Here is a 24,081-nt window from a genome sequence, read left to right as displayed (position 1 = left end):
TCGGATATATGCAGTTAGGTGCTTCGATATTGAGATGATGGGCCTTCAAATGTTTTCCTGTTAGGCGATTTTATCAGATGAGGTCAGTTTTGTCGTGGCGATGATGTTATATCAAAGATGAATTTCAGTGAATTATTTTTAATCAGTTTTGCGACAACTATTTCCCCCATCATCGATAGATGCTAGATGCTAGATCCTTCCAGCATGGTATTCATTCGTTGCATCTGAAGACCCTGCTAGCACAGTGAAAGAAAAAAATTACTATAGAGATGATTAACTGGACGCATCATTAGTAATCAAAGAGAGTCTTTGATTATTGATAATTCATGACAAGGCCAATAGAGAAGGAACAAATCTCGCTCTTCCTTCTTCCTGGAAGCATGGAAAGCGTCTTCTGCAAACCGATGAAAACTCCAGAGTCCTGCGGTACCTTAAAGGCCAACAAAGTTAGAGCGTGATCCGGATTGCAATGGGGGAACTTAAGAGCAACTTCTCACGCTGAAACCAACGGGACGCAACTTTGAGCTCGACTCTGGCAACATTGTGCCCTAAAGTAGTCAGATCCTGAACTTTCGTAATAAGAGCTTGTAAACCAATTAAAAAACAATAATTCTTAATGTAGCACGTATGGCGATGGTTTTCCGTCTTTACACTCCCTGGAGACGCAGCTCTTCTGTTTCCCATTCGCAACCCGGGGCAGCTTGACGACTCTCAGAGCACTTTCCAAGTGTGTCGAGTACACGTTACGAGAAAGCCAGGCGTTGAAATAAAGTGATCTGGTCCCGGGGGAAATGCTGGTTTCGCTTGCTTCAGCTGCCCAACATTTCCCAAAATGTGCAACCATTTCTCCGGCGCTTGTTGCATGCAAACAGATCTGCAAAGGAAAATCATTTTCGCGAGGTCTCTGCGTGTACGTGCAGGAAACAGACTCGAGGTGGAAGAGGCCCTGGGGAAGAAGAAGGCACAATCGATAAAATCCGGGGGTGGAGAATGCAAAAAGTAGGGGCGACAGGGATGGGGGATGCGACTTTTGTGGTGTTTCAAAATGCTGCACGCCTAAGGAAAGTTGGGGGTCAGCTTGACATTGGTGTGTGCGAGCAGCAGCAGCAAAAAAAAATGCTATTGGGGGGCTCCATCGAAAGGAGGGCAGGGAGCAGGCGGTCATTATCCAACAGGGCAAGGGGTGTAAATACGCACAAACAGGAGCAACTCCAACCAGGGGCGGGTAAAACCAAACTGCTCCACCTGCCCCGCGTCCATCTTGGATCTTAGGCGATCCACTCCAGAGCCGTCCTTCGGGCCTCGTGGCCTGTCCTGAGCCCTCGAAAGGCCTCCAAGAGGCGAGGCGCCAAGCGCCTTTTCCTTCCCGCTCAAGAGGGAGCTCCGGGCAGGACCCCGGGCGAGGCCAAGGTCCCGTGGAGCGAGGAGTCCGGCCCTTGTGAGGAGGCCCGGGCAGCCCAGCCCCGAGGAAAGGGCAGGCGAGCGCCAGGCGGGCAGCAGAGCCCGAGGCCCAGCTTCACTCGCTCCTTCTTGCCGGGCGAGGCGGGGGCGCCATTTTGTCGGCGGGGCGCATTACAAGAGGGGAGCCTAACCAAGCAGGTTTCGCGCCCTTTCCCCGCAGAGCGAACCGTCGCTTGGAGGTCGCCGCGGGCTGCCGGGGAAGGCGGGAGAGTCGCCGGAAGCCCCGGAGGCCGCGAGGAGAAGCCTGGCTGGCAGGCGAGTGGACGCGGCAAGGGTGGCCTGTTCAGGGCGGCCGCTCCTTCTCCTCGTCCTCTGCCCGCCGCCTCTCGGTGGGCCTCGGTGGCTTCGGAACTCGCCCAAAGGCCCGGGCCCCGTTTGAGGAGGGCACCCAGTCATGCAGGGTGCCAAAGCTTTTCACAGAAGAAGTGGGTGGGTGTTTCGCTCAGGTGGGGATGGGCATGAAGTTGGCCCCAAAGGCCCGACTGAAACCCGCGAGGAAGAGATGGCCGAGCCATCCCGCCCTCCTCAGCCGGCCTTGACTTGACCAGGGAAGGGGTCTCTGAGGTGAGGAGGCGCAGGCCCCGAAAGAGGCCCGCCCGCCTCAGGAAAGGGAACGGAAACACCTCGGCCAGGAGGCCGCCTCAGGCCCCCGCTCGCTCTCTCCTCTCTCGCGCTGGGAATGGTCGCCTCAGAAAGGCTCTTGTAGGGCAGGAAAAGGTTCCCCAGAGACCGAGAGGCGCAGCCCTGACAGGAGAAGGCGGCTTCTTTTGGTGTTTCGTTTAGTGGGAAAGGCGCGCGACGGAGGTGTACAGAGCGAGTGGGTGGGCGGGGAGCTTCCTGTCGCCGCCAGTGGATCCTCCTCGATCGCCCAGTGAAGGTAGATCATGCTGGGAGATTTAGGGCCGGAGAAAAGAAGCGCTCTCTCGGAACTCGGGCCCTGGTGAAAGGGAAACGGGGCCGGCTTTGAGTCCCGAGGCCAGTCGCTGAGGAAAACCCTGCGAAGGGGCTGCGGGGCTCTCGGGTCCGGCCGGCGGGCTCCCCAGAGGCGCCTGGATCGTGGCCAAGCTGTGGGAAGCAGGCCGCCTTCCAACAGGTCATGTTCTCTTATGACCAGCCCCGTCGCCCGTCTCCGCCATTCCCTGGGGCCAGCAGCCTAAGAACGAGGGGGAAGAGTGGGGGGCTTCGGGGCAGATCCGGCAGAGGAAGCTGGCCTCTCCCCAAGCCTCGTGGCACTGGGCACGCGGGGACTTGCTCCCGGGGAAAATGTGCCTCGGATCGGGTCACATTTAGTAGCCAAGTCGGGCGGGGGAAGGAAGATCAAGGCCTTCCCCGTGGAGAGGGCCCACGACAGCCCAGAATTTAAGCAATCCAGACGCGAGCCAAACACGTTTGGATCCCCATTGATTTCAACGGGGGAAGACGCTCATCTGTACTCGAAAGAACCGTAAGAGATGCAACAAGATGGATTTCCTTCGTTTTTGTAAACCGCTTTAAGAGGTTTTTCTTTTAAGCAATCAAACGGGGTGTATATATATATATATATATATATATATATATATATATATATATATATATATATATAAAAAAACAAATTTCTAGCCCTTCCTTCCTCACACACGTGATCCCAGGGCTGGGTCCATCAAATAGAACATCTAGAACAGGCACCCCCAAACTCGGCCCTCCAGATGCTTTGGGACTACAACTCCCATCATCCCTAGCTAACAGGCCCAGTGGTCAGGGATGATGGGAATTGTAGTCCCAAAGCATCTGGAGGGCCGAGTTTGGGGATGCCTGATCTAGAACAAATAGAACAAGGGCTACTCCTGATTCCCAATGTTTGGTGACCCAGAATCCTTCCTCCTTGGCAAGCGTTCATCGTTGCAACCTTAAACGCCTACTCAGCTCTATCCTTGCAACCAACACCATCCGCAAGGCTTTAGTTTTGGCCAAAATTTTGATGCCAAAATCACACTCGCTAAATGCAAGGAGAAATCGCTTCCCGGGAACAGGAGCAGGCGGTTCCAGCGATGCCTTTCTTCCACAGCTTAGCGATAGATAGAGCAGGTCCCACCAAATCCAACCTCCAGGGTTGGGGAAGACTCCTGGAGCCCCAAAGAGCCGCTGCTAGTTCGTGTAGACTTGTGCGGGGAACCTTTGGCGAGTCATTTGTTGCCGGACTCCAACTCCCATCAGCCTCAGCAAGCATGGCCAATGGTCACAGATGATAGGAGTTGTAGTCCAGCAACGTCAGGCGGCCCAAAGGGTTCCCTACACCTGGTGTATGTAGACAATACTGAACTAAATGGACCAGTGGTCTGACTTCCCGTGAGACGCACAGAGGTGTATCCGTTTTTGACCTTGTGGATTTGGCTGCTCCAGCATGACTTCGGAGTGGGCTGTTATCAGGATGCTAATTCATAGCTAGAGGACGGAAGAGGAAGCTGGATCCGACCTGGATGTCCGCCTCCAACCCTTTCTTTGAGCCAGGGATGCTCACCTGGCACGGGAGGAGGAGAGACATGTGGCCGTGAGCATCTAAGGACTCGTAGGCGCGCTTTTTTCATTGGAGACTCCCATTGACTTCAGACTGATTTACTCCCGTGTAAAGGTGCATAGGAAGGATCCAGCTGCACAAGGTAGACTTGAAGGGAGAGGGGGAATCTCCTATCAGATTTCCCCCTCTCCTTTTTTGTGAAGATCTAAAGCGGGAGGGTTCTTCTGGCACAGTAACCTGGTGGTTTAGGTACGGTGCCGGCATGGATGAGGGCCGGGCTGAAAGGGATGAGACCGTGGGTTAAATAGTCCTTGCTATCTGAGTCGGCAGGTAGAGTGAAAAGGTAGCTCTGTCTCCCCCCCCCTCCCGGTCACTGGTCGCTAACTGCAGGGCTGGGCGCAGCTAAGGGGAGGCAGGGAGGGGTCGCTGCAAACCCCCCGTCAATATAAAACATAGCTAACTGAAGTTCTGCCCACCTCCAACAAATATCCTGGCTATGCTCATGCTGAGGTGGGATGTGAAGCGCATGAATTGCAAGTAAGGAAGCATTTGATCTATGTCCATCCTCATATATTTCCATACCCTCCAACGTTTCTCCCATGAAAATAGAGACGTCCCATTCCAGAATGATAATTTTAGTATTTATACTACGCATCTTACTGGGTTGCCCCAGCCACTCTGGGCAGCTTCCAACACATATGAAAACACAACAAAACATTACACATTTAAAAAACTTCGCTTTACAGGATTGCCTTCAGACGGCTCCAGGGTCGGATAACTCCACACCCTCCAACATTTCTCAAATGAAAATAGGGATGTCCTAAGGAAAAGCGGGACATTCCAGAATCAAATCAGAAACCGGGAAATCAGGGACGCCCCTGGAAAATAGGGACACTTGCAGGGTCTGTATTTCTCGGCCTCAAGGGGGAATATCAACCGCGCATATAACTCAACTTGTTTCGGGAAGATCCGAGCAGACAGGCGAAACACTCAGGACCCAATGAGTTTGTATTTGGGGGAAAACAGCCCGTCCCAATACCTAGACACAAATAGATATTGTGCGCCACCTAGAGGCATATGGCTATCACTGCCTTCCGAAGCGGAGTGGGGCGAAGGATATTAGAATCAGAGAACTGTAGAGTTTGAAAGGACCCCAAGGGTCATCTAGTCCAACCTTCTGCAATGCGGAAATCCCAACACACGGCCCCCCACGCAATTTGACCCTCCTTAGCTTTTACAAAACATGCTAGCAGTTTTATTGCTGCACCACTAAGATGGGATATTATCTTGCAGCTGATAATTTCTATTTCAACAGCATTTTAGCTATTAATAAAGGACTGGGAAAGTTAAATGTTCTTTTTCGTTCAACTGGCTGCTTAGTAGCAGAATCCTATCAGTGTCTGTCCCAGTGATGCTTACTCTCAATTAAGAGTCACAACTTCAGTCTCCTGAGGAAATCAATGTGATTTAGAAGTTCTTTAATTTAGCTGGATTGTGCGCTTATTGGTTGGATTTTTAAATAACTTATTGGACTGATTGGACAATGTCAGTTGCTTAATCATCTGCCCTGAAACAGGTTAATTTATCAATTAGATTTAAATACAACTGCATATTCGTCAACACAACCTTCTTACACATTCTCTATTGCTGACCAGAGTAAGCTCAGTTCTTTGGTATTCCAAGGAGCTGCAATGAAGAAGTTGTGGGGACAATTGAATATCCAGCTTAATGTAGATTGTGGTTGGTTGTGGGGAAGACCTCAATACAAGTCTGGCTGAACATGGGCAAAAGCCCCTTGAAGGCAAGGCCAATCTTCTCATGATGATGACAACGGCAAAAAAGAATGCCAGTAAAGAATTATGGTACCTCAAAGACTGCCAGATTTATTCATTTTTTAAAAATAACACATTTTGTTATGGCAGTTTATGTGGACAAGCATACACTTTATAAGATGCAAATAATGAAATTGGTATTTAAAGTGCCATGACATCTTTTGTTGTTTTTGCTGCAACAGACTAAGACAGCTACTGCTCTGGGAACTGTTAGCCAAAAAGAAAGACTTCACCACCACTCCTGTGTCGGCTCTGTGCTGCCAAGTAGAGCTTTCCTGGATAGCGAGAAGTCTCCTCTATTTAGAGTTCTTGGAGTGTGGTCTAGAACCCTTGGTAGCCTGCTGTGACTTGTTTGCTGAGCATTTTTCTAGAAATCACATCTGCTCTGACCGGGACTCTAGGTTAAATAGTAGCAATCCTTGTGGGTTGCCTGGAGGGAATGGGACAGGCTGTATAGCTCAGTGGTTCCATTCTAAACTGGCAGATTGCTTCCAGAATATGGTGCTGGAGATTTTCAACACTGTGCTATGATGTTCTACACGCTTCAGTTGTATCCATTATCCTTCATGCTTTTTAACATCTGTGTCAGGGGTCTGGAACCTTTGGTCTGCAGGCTTATCAATGGGTCCAATTTCACCCCAGTTCAAACCATGTTCATCTGCCCATCAGCTGACATGAGGTTCAAAATTGTGTGGTGCACACCTGCTCCTTGCTTCCTAAAATGCTGAGCACAGTGCTGGTAATGCCCCTTGCATGTCAGCTCACTTGCCATTGAAACGCTTTATAAATCCATCAAGGCTGTGTTCTGAGCAGGTGCCAGGAGTCATTAACTGGATGGACAGGGACCAACAAATTTAAACTGACTCCAGTGGAGGATGGAGGTACTGTTTGGTAGGTGTCCTCCATAAAGATTTGTTTTATTTTTAAGTATCAGGATGTTGGCCTCTGGGCCTTACAATATGGAAGCTGAAGAGTAACTAATGTTTCCAAGTAGTGGCATATTTCAATGGAGGCATTTGAACATTGTTGTCCTCATTTATATAAAGAACACATCATTGGTACATATATGAAAATGAATATTTATTCATTATCATTGTTTCCCCCCAAAATGAATACCATCATTTATATTTTACATATAACAATAATAAATTACAAAAGGAAAAAAAACCCTGACATTCAAAGATGGAAAGTCAATTTTGAGGAATCCATATTGTTCATTCATATTCAGATAGTTGAGATGTCCTGTAGCTCAGGACGTCTAAATGTCCTTTGCTGGTGTGGGTAAGGGGACCTGAAACATAAAAGTCCCGAAAGATTGCATAAAAATGTTCCACGGGTTCTTTTCCTTTATGACTCAGAGGTTGTGAGTTATTTTGTTGGCAATTGCTATGTACCAAACGTTTTTATACCATAATTCAATAAATATTTGTTTGTTCATCTTCTACTATACCTTAATTTTTCAGCAATCACTATGGATCTGATTTGACTGCACCATAAATCCTTATTTAACTCCTCTAAATATTTCACTTTTCTTAATAGAACCATCCTGGCAGCTAACAACAGATATAGAATCAATTCTCTATCCAATCTGCCTCCATTTGGCCCATCTAATATCCCCAGTAACGCTAGTGAAGGGAACAGTATCAATGCTTGTTTTGTTGTTAAATTAATTTCTAGGAACGCCATCTCCCAGAAAGCTGTAATTTAAATGATTTTTACCCTACTCTACAGGTGAAAAAGCAAACAGAGTGGCTCAATTTAAAAAGTCTCTACTTTCAGGTTTACAGTCTGAAATATGCAAGACAAAAGGTAGAAGAGATGGAGGGAGAGAAAAAGCACCCATTTCATAGTTACAGCTACATTTCTTATAACAGTCCAGATGGAAGGGAAACACTCTGGGACTGAAATATTCATTAAAGGGTGGGTTATAAAACAAGCATCTCAGGTAGCCTACTAGAGTAGAATGACTGCTGGTGTGTAATATGACAGTCCAAAGAAGAACTGATGGAATATCTGCCTAAAACAGGACGAGGGTGGTTCCATTGTGGCTCAACTGATCTAAATACTGACCACCCATAAATCCCTTATTTTAAGAAAGACAGAAATGACTGAATCAGCCATGGATCTCAGCTGTCCAGAGTCAGAGCTCTTACCGTGCAGAAGCCGTAGAGAGAATCCTTCATTTTCTCCCACTGACACTAATGGCACTTGAAAATACTGGATTGTTCCCTGTCTTTGAATGGTTAGAATATCAGGATTTCAATCTTTCTCTTCTTATTTTCCTTATTTTTTTTAGGGAAAAGATCCATGTTCATTTAAGAGCTGGGGACTCAAATACAAACATTCTTTATAGAGGTTTACAACCTCAGGGAAATAAATGTCTGAATTTTGCTGACTGTGCTGGATAAAACTGTTTTGTCATCTTTAAAAGCTTAAAGCCACAGCTGCTGGGAAGCAAAATAAAAGACATTTTTGTAACCTCATATCTGGAGCTAAAGATTGGGTTCTGGCACTTAGGATACTGAAATATATTCCAGCCAGCCAGCCCTGTAATTCCGCTTTAACGCTCTTCTTTTTCAGCTCCCTCTCTCCTTCCATTCTCTTCAACCGTTTGTACTGAAATCTGATTAAAGGAAGTTGCCTATAGATGGCCATTTGGATTAGAAGTGGAGCACACATCATGATTGTCAGAAAGATGCATCTCCCAGAGGTGAATCATCTGTATTGTGGTGGTTTCCAACGCCTTCATATTCTGAGTGTGTTTTCATATGAAGCTACCATGCTTTGTGTCAGACGAGTCCATACAGTTTTGTCCCTTCTAGTTGGCAGTGGCCATTGGCCATGCTGCCAGGGGAGGGAATGCAGAAAGGCCGAGGTGAGGAGGGAGGGAGGGAGAGAGCAGGCAAGGGCCCAGGAAAGCCGTGGAGGACTGGGGAGGAGAACTTAGCAGGAAGCTAAGAGAGGCTGTAGCAGGGCAGTGGAGGCTGCCAGGGAATGAAATATGGGACTCAGCAGAAGGGAGCTTTCCAGAGGGAAATGACAGACGGAGGGAAGAGTCCAAGAAGGGGAAAGAGGGGCAGGGAGGAGGAGGAGGAGGAAGAGGAAAGAGACTGGTCAGAGAGAAAAGCGACATGCTGCAGAGGAGAGACATCACCTTCTGATTTCAAAAAAGCAGTCCAAACTCTGTTTGTAGGGTTTCTTCATAAAACATACTCCACTCAGTTTCCACACCCCAGCAGGGTGATAAAAGCAGGACAACCTACTTTCCTTGCCTGGACTCATATTATATCACCCATGGGTGAGTGTGTGGGGCTCATGTCTCAGAATAATTTTTGTCACCAGCAAACAAGCCTTTTCCCTTTTTTTAAAAAAAGATTCAAATAACCAATTTAGTCTCATTACTGGGAGAACTGAATTAAATAAGGATTCTGTTACTCAAGCATTCTGCACTTGTGTTTATATTTAAAGACATCATTGTCTCAAAAGAAAATCTTCCAGCTTTCTGCTTTCTTGGGGCATTGAGCCAGAATTATTTTTTTTAGACTTGAAAATGGTGACAGACTATTACGCATGTGATTGTTAACCATTACCCCTTTCCTGTATTTCTTCTTCCTCACTCACATTAATGAGCTTTGACATTTAGAGAGAAATTATTGCATCACATGTGTGACAAGTCACAATAAAACTCAAAACCTAATTGATCTGGCATTCCCCTGTAGTGTTCAATTGCTTCCTGGCACCTGGGACTGAAAAAAAGAAAGAAGGAAATGTAGATTGCCTGCACTGTTTAAGTGATGCGATACATATGTCTGAGCTTGGATAACCAGTCCTTTCAACTAATTTTCTCAACGGTGTTGAGAGGCAGGTTCTGGCTAAACTGTTTCCTCTCCAGGATAGGTGCATGGGGTATAGAGGACCCAAGTCAAGATACTTCAAAGTAAGTCTGCTGATCTCTTTTTAAGTTGATCCGCCTTTTAACTGATTAGCCAATTAATTGAACTTCATGCATTAAAGTGATTTCCTAGTAGGCCTTGGTTGCTGCTTCTGTGGAATGTTCAAAACTGGAGGCGGAAACACATCCCTGTCAGTAACTGTCTGAAGGCCCGCTCAGTTGCGGCTGACCTGGGAGTCAGTTACTTCCCTGAGTGCTGAGTTTCACCTGGCTCTACTCCTGCTATCCATGGCTCCTGCCAGGAAGGCCCTCCTGCCTCTTCTCCCAATTGTTTGTCAGCGGTGGATTCCCCAAAATGAACTTTGCCTGTTTACATGTTACCAAAAATTCAACTCAAGTGCCTTTTTGAGGTAAGTAAGCAACACAATAACAGCAAAAAACTACCCCCTCGTTGGGGGGGGGGGGGAGAAGCTGGGTAATGCTTTATTTTTCATTCTCCTTCACTGTAACACACCAGAGCCACAAAGGTATGTGTGCCTTTAAGTCACAGGTAAACCAGCAGAATCTCTAATCTGTTCATATTCCCCAGCACCAGTTACAGACACGCTAGGTGCCCACTCAAGTGGCCAGAAAGCCCGGAGAGAGATGCATTTCCTACAGACTACAGCAACTCCCAACCCCTCCAACCCTCAACCCTGCTCTGATGAAGGACTGAGTAACCTGAGTAGGCACAGCTGAGCAAGGCCAACCTTGTGGGTGATTGCAGTCAAACATAACTATGCAGGACTGCTAATTAGTGCATGAAGGGGTTAAGGACCACAGAGTTGTATTGCTAGACAGACTCAGCTGTTCCCTCTCCTCCAAGAACACACAGGGCAGGGCATGTAGCAGAGCAAAGAGCACAGGGCCCTCCTCCCCAATGGAGCTCAAGACTGCTGGGGAAACAGCTGGCCGGGGAGGAGACTTAGGGGGAAGGGAGAGGCACAGATAGTCAGTTCTGGCAACTGCTTTATCAGGGTCAGTCTTGCCTGTAGGTTTCTCTGCTTGTTTTCTGTTTCCTTGAATAAAGAATCAACTTTACTGCTCATCCCCAAGTCTCTGTGCTGGCTTGCATCAGAACCAGCCCAAATCCTGCCATACAATGCAGCATTCAAGTGCCCCGTCCTGAGAGACAGGAGCATGCAGCAGCTCTAGGTCATCTCTAGGAGGCCAAACAACTTAGGCACTTAGAGTTTCAGCAGAAGAACAAGAAACAGCAGGCCTGTAGGCAAGAGATGGTAAAGCTCACTTAGTGAAGCTCACCTGGGTAGCTGGTGTGCTTATCTCCCCGTCTTACTGGGGGCAAGGTTACTTTGTGGCTTTGTACTTGCTTCGCATGTGCATGTATATGTCGGCACCAGGAAACAGTGCTCAGAAATATGCTGGGTCAGATGTTACTTCCCCCAAACTGGTGTGTGGAGGATCTCCTAGCATCTGAACCAATCAAAGGATTAGCAGGGGAGTGATAGATAAGGCCAAGCTGAAAACTGGAGGACTGTCTTAGTCTGAGACGGAGGATGAAACTTGTGGCAGCTCCCCATAATGTCACTAATCATCTTTATCTGCCATTTTTTGTAATTAACAGCGCCGAATAACCCATGACCATGACGCTCTCTGTTCTCCTCTGCTGTTTGTGCATTTAGTTTACAATAATCTACACATTAAGGGCACAATCCAACCAACACTAAGTGCCACTGAGTTCCTGTGATTTCAACTGAGGGAACACCTTGTGCTTCTCAATTTCCCAATTTTAAAGAGAGTTAAATGTCATTTGGATCGTGTCCTTTGAACATAACAAAATTTTCTTACCCACTGAAAAAGTTAATCTAGCGACTTAAAAAAAAATACAGGACTCTAGTTTTGGGAAATGTTTTATAATTTATATATAAAAATTCAGTAAGAAACAAAGTAGAATATTTGACAGAAAAAATCACATTACAACAATAAAAGTCCCCAAAACAAAAAGAAAACAAATTAAAAAAACATAGAATGCTGAATTTGGTTATAAAACATGAATATGAACATTTTAAAATAATCTCAGGTTATTTGGCAACTTACCACATCCTTGCAAGAGACAAATTTTGATAATAATTAAAAAAAAACCAAAAACTTTACATGAAACCGAACTTGAAGATTTGTTCTTGTGAGAGTAAAATGTAAGTATACTAATGATTCTGGCAGCAGGGCCAGGCGCTACATTCTCTTTTAATACTAGTATATAAAGTGTGAGATAAATGGTGAAGATCTTTAAATCCTGAAGGTGATACTTTAATTTCAGTGTTTCAATTGAAAAAGAGAAATACTGAGAGAAAAACATTTAGAAGCTTCAAAATGAGACAGTTTCCACTGTTTCAGCTGAAGGGGTCTAGTTCTATCTGAATGAACTCTAACTACTTTGACGCTGGGATAAAATTTACAGATGATAATATATTTCCAAGTGAATAGGGTGCATTTACTAAGCACTGTAAATGCAGTTTTTAAAATTTTACCATACAGAAAGCCACGAGTGTGAGGAAAGAAAGTAAAGTCTCCTCCTTAGACTAATTCTACTTGACTTGAATACATGCAGGAAAGTACTCTGCCAGTTAATCAGAGATTTGTTGAGTTCACTGAAAAGGAGTCCCTTCCCGCGTCCTAGACAATGCTAATGATGGCTGCACAACATTTAAGAATCCAGTTAAAATGACCAACGTAAGATAACATCAGAACAGCCGCAGAACAGTCCTTGCTGTTTGATTAAGTTCATACGCAGTAAAATACATTCTTCTTTAAAATATGTGGCTTATGTACAAAGGGTGTCATTAAGAGGCCACTGGTGATGAGCAGATTGGAAGCATCAGCGAGTCACTCTCGACCATCTCTACTTGAGGTTCAAAGTAAACTTTTGCAATGCTTATAGACTTCTGCATAAACAAATAGTGTATAAAGCTGTTTAAATATGTTACATAGGTAACATGTTATACCTTGGAAACAAGCACATGCAAAGCCTCTTTGTTTTACAAAGAAGCAGAGGAGAGTTTGTTTGTTTTCCCTTCCCCGTTTGTCTGGCATGGGGCAAAACTATCGCTTGGACTTCTTCGCCTCAGGTTCATCGCCCCTCTGCTGACTTTTCTTAGGCGACACCAAGGGACTGGCTTCTCTTTTGCGCTTGGTGGGCTGTAACCTTGAACTGAAAAACAAACCAAAAAGCACGGTGAAATTACTCTGGAGAAGACGGCGTAGAGATATTCACAAGCTGGAAGTGGCTTTCATTTCCATACTTACTGTGTCCCAGGAGATTTATTGGATTTTGCAACGGCAGGTGACTGCTTTCTCCCTGCTAACTTTCGACGGTTTGGAGGAGGAACTGCACCAGGGCTTTGATTTTTAGAGGCGGCTCGTGTTGTGGGCTTGCTGGGCTGCTTTCTGAAAAAATGAGCACAGATAAGCATATGTAAACAGGACGGGTTACCTAGCAAATAATAAAGTAGCACAAAATTTAAAAATGAATCTATGCTTTCAGAGACACTCTTACACTGGCCATTCAAAAGCAAGTAGCAGTACTCGGCAGTCTCATGTTGGGATTGAGGTATTCTGCCTTCTGAAGTTAAATGTGCCAGTCGCACTGCTAAGTCTCTGTTTCGATCACAAGCAAGGACCTGAATCCTAGCAGAGGGAGAAACAGCAGGGGTGGTGGTGGTTTGGAGTGGGGAAGTGGTAGGCAGGCAGAGTTGAGCTTGCACAGCCAAATGCTTCTAAATTGGTCCCTTATGCTAACATAGGAAGCTGCCTTAAACAGATTCCGTCCACTAGTCCATTTAACTCAGTGCAGGCACTGACTCTCTCAGGTCTGAGCTGAGCTGACCATCTTGGCTAGAAGTCCTGGAAGACCGGATTCCTGCCTTGCTGGCCCTTTCCCCACCTGGCCTGGGAAGGCAGGGCCCGGACTGACTGCAAAAGCTGAGACTGCTGAACAGACTATTGGGCTGGGGTATTGTTTAGGGGGCTTCTGTTGCTGTTATTGATATTATTTTTAGTATCTTTATTTTTAGACCTGATGATTTATGTGGAAATGGCTCGATTTTATTGTGTACTTTTTGATGTTTTTTGTTTATGACTCCTTTTGTAACTGTAAATATTTTCATGTTGTAAGCTGCCTTGAGCATGGTTTTGACTATGGAAAGAGGGCATACAAATAAAATGACGATTGTGACGTTGTAAGTCTTGTTGCTAGAGATCCTTTTATTTGAAGCTGCTGGGGACTGGGCCTGAGACCTTCAGGTGCAAAGGATGTGATCTCCAGGCCTTTTCTTTTGACCTAACAGAACTGCCATCAGAGTTTTGTTATATACATTTCCTATTATACAACATGGTCCATTCCTACTGTGGAGTAGGAATGATTTTAATGTGGAACTGCTGATAAAGCCTTATGAGGAACGGTTGATGGAGCTGAGTATGTTTAGCCTTGATATATTTGAAGATGGCGATCATATCTCCTCTCAGTCTCCTCTAATCAAGGGCTGTCACATAAAAGATGGAACAAAGCGTGTTTTCTCCTGCTCTGGAGGGTAGGTCCCCAAACAAATGGCTTCAAGTTATAAGAAAAGGAGATTCTAACTAAACAGCAGGAAGAACTTTCTGATGGTGAGCACTGTTCAAAAGTGGAACGAACTCTCTCGGGAGGTGGTGGGCTCTCATTCACTGGAGGTTTTTAAGCAGAGATTGGATGGCCATCTGTTATGCATGCTTTGGTAGAGATTCCCGCATTGCAGGGGGTTGGACTAGATGACCCTTGGGTCCCTTAGCTACTGTCTCCTCCAATGTGTGCATCCACACATGTGAGTGAGACAGAGAGGTGGGGAAAGAGACACACTATTAGTCAAAAACTAATAATGTGGCAAAACCTCTCTGACTCCTACCCAGGGAGTCAGTTTCTGCAATGAAGTTTGGATTGCTAGACGTGAAGCCTTCATGGGTCTAGAATACATTTATTTATTTCAAAAAAATTATACACCACTTAACTGTAAAAATATATGCACCCAAGATGCTAAGAGATCACCAAGGGAGAGAAGGTTGTAAGACAAATTTGCTTCCTGAAGAAGTAGGTTGGCTAGAGTAATTTAGCAATAAAATAAAAGTATAAATATGGAATATATAGAAAGTCTCATCATCTTTTCCATAAGCAACAGCTGAGCAAAGGTTTTGGTAGGTAGGGATCACAAACAAGATGCCTTTATTATATTCTTATACAGAAAGATGAGGCAGAACTGGATTTGGGATGGATTCATTAATGACTGGAGCCAGAGGCCAGGATTCAAAGAAGTACAAGGTTGTGTCTGCTCATCCACTGGCGCCCCGGACTTCTTCCATCCCCTCCATGCTTGGTGACGCATCTAGCCCACTGCCCAAGTCTCTGCAGAGCCAGCGTTACCTTTGTGCTTCCAATCTTGAGGCTGACCGTGTTGTGGCCCCTGAATGCATTTCGTCAGCATCATCACTGTTGTCACTGTCCTCCCCTCCGTTATCGCCACTCTCCTTGTTTTCATCCTTTTCTTCTTTGTCTTCTGTCTCCTCTTCAACAGCAAGTGTTAGTTTCTGGCGTTTTTTGTCTGGCTCAAGTGTGTCCTTCCCTACAAAATTTTATAAACACACTCAAATTTCCACCCAAGCCTCCAGAAGGGATATGGATACTTACTTTAGAAGGTGAATTCTAAATGGACCCCGTGAGTGGGGTAAGTAATTTTCCATTTCCGTAGCATTTTAATGCATACTTGTTTAAAATCTCTCCAAAAACATTTACAATAGTTTACTTCTTTAGTTCACAGCCAGAATTCATAGAAAACCCAAGAGGTTGTATGCAAGCAGCTGGGATGTACCAACCCTGACATGAGATTACAGCAATTTGCACATTTCCCCATAATATTTACTTTAGCCATAACCCAATGATTTTCCCCTCGATGAATAAAGGATAATAAAACTGATATTTGTATAAGCTAACATGCACCTTATACAATAGAAAAAGTTAAGAGAAGCAGAACCTCCATGTTATACCTGTTTCCTCTGGTGGAATTAGAGGTCGTTTGGGCTTCCTTCCCCTTCGACGCACAGCCACCTCTGCCTCCCCTTCTTTAGCTTCCTAATAGTTGGAAGTAAAGGGGGAAACAGTAAAGAAATTGAAAGCATACAGGGCTTCTGGATGAGAAAAAAAAGACAAGGGGAACTCATAAGAGGGCTTATAAATTTATTGACAGTACGGAGAGGTGAGGAACATATTGCAGCACACTCTATTTATGTACTTGTTCACAAAATACACACGTCACTTAGGGGAAACATGCAACAAGATGCGGATTTATAATTTGTTTTTTTTTTAAGAATTAGAAAAGCTCATAGATGACAAACTGCTGAATGACTGCTACCCATGATCAGGTGTAAAGTAAGGCATACAGTGGTACCTTGGTACTCAAACGCCTTGGTTCCCAAACGCCAAAAACCCGGAAGTAAGCGTTCTGGTTTGCAAACGTTTTTTGGAAGCCAAACATCTAATGCGGCTGTCGGCTATTGTTTCTGGGGTGCCTGCACCAATCAGAAGCTGTGCCTTGGTTTTCAAACATTTCACAAGTCAAACACACTTCCGGAATGGATTAAATTTGGTGCTTTTGTTTTTGCTATTTATTTTGAGTTTTGGTTTTTGAGGCTTTTTTGGTTAATTTGTTTTTGTGACTGTGTGGAACCCAGTTCAGCTACTGATTGATTGTGTGACTGTGGAAATGAATAAAAGCCTCCCCCCCCCCATCCAAACAATGACTATCATCAGTGCAGGTAAGAAAAAATTGTAATTTAAATTTTTATCATCTACAATACTGTCTTATTTATTTTATAGTACAGTACATTGATTATTGCTTTCATTTTATGGATCAATGGTCTCGTTAAGATAGTAAGATTCATGTTAAATTGCTGTTTTAGGGGTTGTTTTAAAAGTCTGGAACAGATTAATCCATTTTGCTTTACTTTATATGGGAAAGCTCGTCTTGGTTTTGGAACGGACTTCCGGAATGGATTTGAGAACCAAGGTGCCACTGTATTGCAAAACCTAGGAACGAGCAAGATTTTCTAGGAGCAAGGTAACAGAAATGTTGTCTCCTGATCTCCAAGGAACCAAGACTCCATTTGCTCATCTATATTTTTTCAGGTATCAGTGTGAGCACTGATATTGCCAGTAACTTAATTTGAGCCTTTACATTCAGAAGCAATGTATCTAGGATTGAAAAATGCTGAGGATGGAGGATGCCTTCCTTTTATGCCCTACTCATAAGCACCCAGAGGCATATTGCTTCATTATGCTGGAAGACAGAAACCTGGAAACGATGGACCTGGGTTTCATTCAGTAACTCAATTCCAATGAAACAGTTTTCATTAGAGAAATGACCCTAAGCTAAATTATACAACTCCACAAAAATCAAACATTTTTAGGATCAAAGTGGAAAACAATTTGCACTAAAAGATCTTGAACTTACTTTGTGTCTCTCATTCAATGAACCTGTGACTAAAAAAGGAAGAAAAAAATGTGTTAAGAACTCTACATAAACTGCAACTCTGAACACACAAACTGTTATAACCGTCACTTTTCGTATGAAGTTTAAATTAAACTTAAATGACCAACCAAGGAACTTTTAAAAAATTCGCCACAGCATAATAAAGCAAAAATTAAGTTATTTCTGGCAGAGATGTCAACCAATGGCAAACAGAAGGCAGCTCAAGATTTTGAAATGCTTGATGTTAGTTGTAAATGCTACAGTCTGGTAAAAAGGTGGATGCAATTGGTTACTTCCCATGCCAGCAGCCTGAGTAAATCATGCAGCTGCTTTGCTTCAAAATCTTACTGGAACAGCGTATGAAGCAGTGAGTCACAGTGGTTACTTTGCCATTTGACCCAAGCACCCTAAACTGCCCTACTCACAGAAGTGGGAAATCTCTGGCATCCACGTCAATCCCACTGAAATCAGTCCACTTGGAAGTTGGACAAAGTGTTCTACTCATCTTTGAAATAGACGGGGGAAGGTCTTTGCATGCACCTCAGAACTACCATTATTTTGTAGACCCACAAGAGTTTATACAGTGGTACCTCTGGTTATGAACGCTTCAGGTTATGTGGCTCGCTAACCCGGAAGTAGCTGCTCCTGGTTGTGAACTTTGCCCCGGGATACTAACGGAAATTGCGTCCCAGACGTGCGCGCGCAGCGGAAGGCCCCATTAGTGAAAGCGCACCTCAGGATAAGAACGGTTTCAGCTTAAGAACAGACCTCTGGAACGAATTAAGTTCATAACCAGAGGGACCACTGTATAAGGCTATATCTGAATTTCTGGAGTAGTAACTCTTTAAAGAAAAATGGCTGAGTTACAGATGCACCTCATCCTTTCCACTCTTTCTTCCTTTCCAAAGAGAATTTTTAAAAAATAATTACCTTTTGGAGTAATCATCTGTCTACTGCTAGAACCTGAAGACTGCAGCATCTAATTAAAAACAAAAACAGCAGTATATTTCTATAGTGCAGGATTAGAAAAATTAAAACACGTTCAGGCCCTGTTTAGGTCTTATCACCCAAAGAGAAAACACCCACTGAATGGGGTTGTGAGGACAGATGTTTCCCCCACCCCACCCCAAATGAAGCCACATGTCTCCCGACTCCTTCAGACATTGACAGTGCATTTCTGCAGCACAGAGCTTTGCAGATCTATGGAGGCTCCTTGCAAGAGCGGGAACCCTGGAAGATCAGGATTCCTAGTCCCATGAGTGGCTTCCGTAGATATGCAAGGATCTCTACTGTGTGAAAGTGCCAAAAAACTCAGGTGCCTGTGGGTGGGCGCAGGGTGAATGGTGCGTATTTGAATTTAATCTCTACATGCGTTCTCTCTTAAGATGATAAGTCATGAAGAGGGCTATACTGTTTCTTCAGTTAATGCAAATAAAAATAAAATAATCTAATATGCACACGCACATTCTTTGTTACGGTCCAAAGACTCGCAAAAATCTAATATGCAGTACATTTTACAACTCAAGACCATTTCTCAGATCACACAACAACAAACCTGGCTTTGCCATGAAATCTACAGCTGACTTTTCTGTGAGCTGGCAAACATTTTAAAACCACTGCTTTCAATGAAGCTCACACGTTCAGCTGCCAATCACTAAGTGCTGCAGTGATCCAGTAGTTGACATGTTTTGGGTCAATTCATACCACCAGTTTAATATTCTTTTATGCAGTAGCAGTTATGCCTTCCTCCCACAGAGATGGTATGCCTTATGGCAAACAGGCAAACATGGTGTTGGTGCCTCCACTAGGGGCTGACCATGTCAGTGCCCATTTGTGGACTGCCCTGCCGAGTGAGGTTTCTCCTTCTCCCTCATTACTGGCTTTCAGGAGGAATTTAAAAACATTCCTGTTTACCCAGCCATTTGGTGGATGAAAGATACTGGCAACCCTGAAATAATGGAGTGAGAGAACCTGATTGCTTTTCAACTGTTTTTAATGATATTGTTACTGATGTGTTGGGTGCCTTTGGGAGAAAGTGAGGGATATAAAAATAATAGCATGAAGAAAATACAAAATTGTCCAGGTTGTCACATGATACCTAATTTGATGACTAGTACATTGAAATGAATATGACATATGAGTGCACAGATTAATAAACACACCCACACCCATATATATATATGTACCCGTGAAAATCTACGAAAGCATATATATATATATATATATATATATAAGCTTTTTACAAAGGAAAGGGCTTTGATCCATAGAACTACCGGTAATTAAGATTCAGGCAAGGTATTTCATATACTGTCTTCCTGGCCTGACAACAGACCTCCAAGGCAGGTGACAAAAAAAGGAAATCTGCACCAACCCAGTGGAAATCTCGAGTTATCTGACTCTCACAACTATTTTTGAAGGTCCCCTCCATTTAAAAAATAATCCGCTATAGTGTGGGAGAAAACAAGGGTAATGCCTTGAGCTCAGGGAACCAGCTTAATAGCCCACGGGATCCTGGCCAATGTTGTGTTATTGCAATTGAAAAAAGTATAAAACAGTGTTCCACAGAGAGCCAGCAATCCCACAATATGTGAGCATCCAAACAGAATATCCATCCAAATGCTTACATTTCCAGTTCTTGAGTCAGCTTCTGAAACTTGACCTGAAAGGAAAAATAAACCTCCTGAGTTTAATGAAATGCTGAAGTACATTTTCCATGGTGACACAGCACTGTACTTACCAAGCAATGCCATTATTTCAATAGGATATTTACGGGGTCTTCCTCTTTTCCGCTTAACTGGTACTTGCTTTTTTTCCTAAACAAAAGGACAAACAAATGTTGTTTAAGTCAACTCAAGGTGTCCACTAAGGCAACTGGATTATGAACAAAGAGTTTTGTGTTACATTAAAGGACTAACCAATTTATTGCTGGGTAAGCGTTCACTGACTAGTGCCCACAAAACTAACACAACATGTCCAGAAATAGTGATTCTTCACATTATAGTCGCATTATGATAGCGTGTCTTTCCCAACCTCTCTCACACACCATAGATTAAGTCAAATATTTTCTTTTAAGTTTCACTATTTCAGTGGAGAGTTAAAAATCCACTAAAGTCTCCTCTCCCATTGAACTCAAAACCATGGCTGGGATGGATTCTTAATAGCCAAGGAAAGTTAAACCATTTATAAGCTCTGGTGTGCACCAACGTTATTCACAATGATAATAATTACTTAGTATTTGTGTGAAGGTCAACCAGTGGAGCTATTTTGAGTGGTTTGCGTGGCGATTCCCGCCCCCTCCCACAGATAGAATAAATAAAGACACCGGACACCAGAATTTAGATTAATGGGCGAAAAATGGCCACAACTTTATTGATTACAGGTAAGAGCGGTATTGGCCTTAGGCATTGGCCCTAACAGACTATCCGGTCTAACCGGGAAGGGTTAAACACCAACAGGGGGAGCCCCCGAGATGCACATCCCTAGGCGCTCCCCATGGGGTTACCGCTCGGGAGCGCGCTTTAGGCCCTAGCCTCCGTAGGTTTCGGACGAGGCGACGCCCCCCGGAGTCCTTTAACGAACTACCCTTCAAGAATTGGGAGAGGTGATGGCGATCCTCCCCCCCCCCCCGTCCTCATTTGCATAACAATACCCTGGCCAATGCCTAACCGCCAAAACCAAGGTGTTGTGACGTTTTGCTACGAGGTAGGCGAAAAAACCAAGTGGCTTCAGAATTCAGCCAATTAGCCAAATGGAAAAACTCCTACCAGGCACCTTGCGGCGACCAGCCGAAGCCCATAGCAAAGTCCGAATGCACACCTAAAGGGCGGGTGGGTGGGAAACCGCGGCCGCTGCAAAGGAGGAAAAGGGCTGCCCTGACCTTAAGTGCCCTCAGGTGGGCCCGCCCCCAGCGCCAGCCGATTGGCTGGCGCTGCAGAAGATGAATACTAATGGGGATCCCTGAGTCGCGCGGGGCTGGCGCCAGCCCCGCAAGAATGTGGAGGGGGGGGGTGAGCCCGCAACCCCCCCTCCTTAGTTCGGGAGTGGCTTTGCGGCTTATTACAGCCCCCAGTAGCCTGCTTGGACCAATTAGTGAGGCACTTTCCAGATAAAAGTGCTCACGACCATTCCAACGTGCACTTCAGAATATACACAGAATACAGGATCAGTTCTGGTTGAAGCAACTAGACTTACTGGGTACTTCTCTCAGAATTCAGCAAATTCTCTCCTCCTTTTATTCTCCCATCCTCCCATCCTGGGAGATCTTCCCTTCCCTTCCCTTCACCAGCCATCCATCAGGAAAGTATACTTTCAAATAACTATCAGAATAGGCCATGTTACTTGCCTCAACAGGATTTACACTGGATTTCTCATCTGACTTTTCACAAATATCCGCTTTGCCAACAATCTCATCTGCAGGAAAAAACGTTTTTTAATTTTTTAAAAAAACACAAATTAAATCCCCACCATCATTTTTGAGAAATTGCTTAAACCAGTGACTTCCTCTGAATTGTACATTGCCTGGTTTTCACTTGCAGCACACCCCATCATTTCGACTTCTTTGACAATCTAGATAAACATCAACGAATATGCAGCTGCTATAACCTATCCTACAGTTTGCTGCATCATGTATCACTGCATACACCTGTGCTTCTATGGCAGGGGTCAGCAACCTTTTTCAGCCGTGGGCCGGTCCACTGTCCCTCAGACCATGTGGTGGGCTGAACTATTTTTTTTTGGGGGGGGGGATGAATGAATTCCTATGCCCCACAAATAACCCAGAGATGCATTTTAAGTAAAAGAACACATTCTACTCATGTAAAAACACGCTGATTTCCGAACCGTCCGGGGACCGGATTGAGAAGGCAAATGGGCGGCATCAGGCCTCCGGGCCTTAGGTTGCCTACCCCTGTTCTACGGGGTAGGTATGCAAGGGAACAGGATATTTGCTTAATACAGTGGAACCTCAGTTTTCCAACGTAATCCGTTTCGGAAGTCCATTCGACTTCCAAAACATTTGAAAACCGAGGCTCAAAGGGACGCCAGCAAGTTCAATGGGGAAAATTGAGAAACATGCCTTGGAAGCTGTTTGGCTTTTGAGGGGCATTAGAAAACGGAAGCATTCACTTCCGGGTTTTTGGTGTTTGGCTTCCAAAATGTTTGGCAGCCGAGATGTCCGAAAACCGAGGTTTGACTGTACACAGGAGCATCAGTTCTACTTATTCACTAGACTGTGGTCCAGACATGGGCGGACTATTCTCCATCCAGCAGGAAGGAGGCTCTTTGGAGCTGGGGTTGTCTGTTTTCTGAAAAGGGAACTGCATAACAAGGTAGACCAGGAGATGTTTCTGGAGTCTGTAAAACTTGAGTACTGTTAATTAGAATGTTGCAAATGTGTAAAGACAGGATGACTAAGTTCTATTGGAAGAAATATGATTTAAAATTATGATTAATGATTTATATGGATTGATAAAGGAAGATTAACTCTATTTGATTAATTAGGAAAATAGCCAGAGAAAAGTTTAAGCAGGAATTGAACATGCACAGTCGATGGAAATAGGAATGGATGGAAAAGTATTAGAAATTAAGAAAAAGTATTTTACTGTGAGTAGCAAAGGAGAGAGGGAAAAGTTGCATCTTGAAAGGGGGGGTAGAGGTCAACTTTTACATTTGTGTCAAATTTGAATTAATTTGTTAAAAATTTGGAAAACTTATAAAAATTAATTGGCAATAAAGAGAAAAGAACTGGGGTTGCCAACCCAACACCAACAAAGGCTTTCATTGGTCCCTCCCCCAAAATGAAAGGTGTCTTTTAACCCTTTCAGAAAAATTCTGTAACTCTGATGTTACCTTTTCCTTCTGCAGTTTCTGATGAAGGTTGCAGAGACTTGGCATCACCTTCAAGGGTATCTTCTGAGTCCCTGGAAGTTGTTTCCTATGAAATTATAAAACATGTTAAAATACTGCGTGCTGTAGTACTAACAGAACGGCATTGTGAACTACTACATTTAAAGGTTGCCACCACAACTAGTTACGTAAATTATTCTGACAGAAATAACTGATAAGCCGCTTCTGAGGAGGAGCCACACCTCCTTCCAAAAAGCTTCCAAGGTTTATCTGTCGTTCTTATCTCTGCGTAACACATGCAACATGGGATTAATTCCTCCTACATGCTCTGGATTGTTCGCTGATGTGGAATCGAGAAAGCCTATCAGATGTGTGAGTGACTAGAGTGGGAGAAACTATAGCTTGCCCAAGCACCATGGGAATTAATCTCCAGAGAAAATACCAGCTGCACTGTTTTTAATTATCTCTGAAACTACTATAAATCACGAAAGAATTTAAAGAAAATGCTCATCTGTCAGTAAATATGTCAATCCGAACTACGATCCTAAAGCTGGCTTGAAAAGAGACGTCACTGAAAAGGCTGAAGGTAAAACTGTCTTCTAGGAAGCTCATTTGCAGTTTACTTTGAGGAAAGCTACAACAAGCAGCTGTTTATAAGGGACGAGAGATTCTCTGAGAAGTGCTTATGTTGTTGTTTTGTTACATTTTTGATCCTACGTTCCACGACTGATTGCACTGACAGTAATGAGAATTAATGGATGCTGTTGCCCCCGTTATGGGGAATGTGGCGAGGGCTGTGTTGACTTTGAGCAAGCATTCCAAGCAGTATGTTGAGAAGTAATATATCTGAAAACAGATTTAAAGTATACCGTATTAGATTCTGCTCTGGCTTCAAAATACTGGCTCTCTTCAGCTTCTTCTCCCAAAATCTGACATGCTGGACCATGATCTGCAAAATAAATTTAACCCTTTTTTAAAAAAAACATTTTCTGAAGACTTAGGATAATG

At 44.3% G+C, this 24,081-nt stretch overlaps 1 protein-coding gene and 1 long non-coding RNA gene across 4 annotated transcripts in view; one reads left to right on the top strand and one right to left on the bottom strand.

Annotated features, from left to right (window-relative positions):
• The first annotated feature begins 1,911 nt into the window (after nucleotides 1–1,911).
• LOC114604177 (uncharacterized) lies at nucleotides 1,912–9,792 on the top strand. 2 transcript variants are annotated; one of them, XR_003708245.2, is made up of 3 exons: nucleotides 1,912–2,338; nucleotides 7,886–8,029; nucleotides 8,368–9,792. It is a non-coding gene; the product is annotated as an uncharacterized LOC114604177 (long non-coding RNA). The 2 variants fall into 2 exon arrangements; XR_003708246.2 differs by having other exon boundaries at nucleotides 7,882–8,029.
• A 1,784-nt stretch (nucleotides 9,793–11,576) lies between these two features.
• The window catches only part of BOD1L1 (biorientation of chromosomes in cell division 1 like 1), a 40,208-nt gene continuing 27,703 nt past the window's right edge, over nucleotides 11,577–24,081 (bottom strand). Inside the window, exons 15-25 of one of the 2 annotated variants that reach the window (XM_028745308.2) lie at nucleotides 23,943–24,022; nucleotides 23,077–23,161; nucleotides 21,572–21,639; nucleotides 19,967–20,042; nucleotides 19,854–19,888; nucleotides 18,160–18,208; nucleotides 17,212–17,240; nucleotides 15,749–15,833; nucleotides 15,129–15,327; nucleotides 12,983–13,123; nucleotides 11,577–12,887 (exon numbers count right to left, since the gene is read on the bottom strand). In XM_028745308.2, coding sequence (XP_028601141.2) covers nucleotides 12,779–12,887; nucleotides 12,983–13,123; nucleotides 15,129–15,327; nucleotides 15,749–15,833; nucleotides 17,212–17,240; nucleotides 18,160–18,208; nucleotides 19,854–19,888; nucleotides 19,967–20,042; nucleotides 21,572–21,639; nucleotides 23,077–23,161; nucleotides 23,943–24,022 — 956 coding nt within the window. In that variant the 3' untranslated portion in view covers nucleotides 11,577–12,778. Of the gene's footprint in view, nucleotides 12,888–12,982; nucleotides 13,124–15,128; nucleotides 15,328–15,748; nucleotides 15,834–17,211; nucleotides 17,241–18,159; nucleotides 18,209–19,853; nucleotides 20,043–21,571; nucleotides 21,640–23,076; nucleotides 23,162–23,942; nucleotides 24,023–24,081 lie in introns of both variants that reach the window. The other variant, XM_077934523.1, reaches the window with a different exon arrangement.

The sequence above is a fragment of the Podarcis muralis genome, chromosome 9, assembly GCF_964188315.1.
Source record: "Podarcis muralis chromosome 9, rPodMur119.hap1.1, whole genome shotgun sequence".
NCBI lineage: Eukaryota > Metazoa > Chordata > Lepidosauria > Squamata > Lacertidae > Podarcis > Podarcis muralis.
This window is presented reverse-complemented; position numbering and strand designations above follow the sequence as displayed.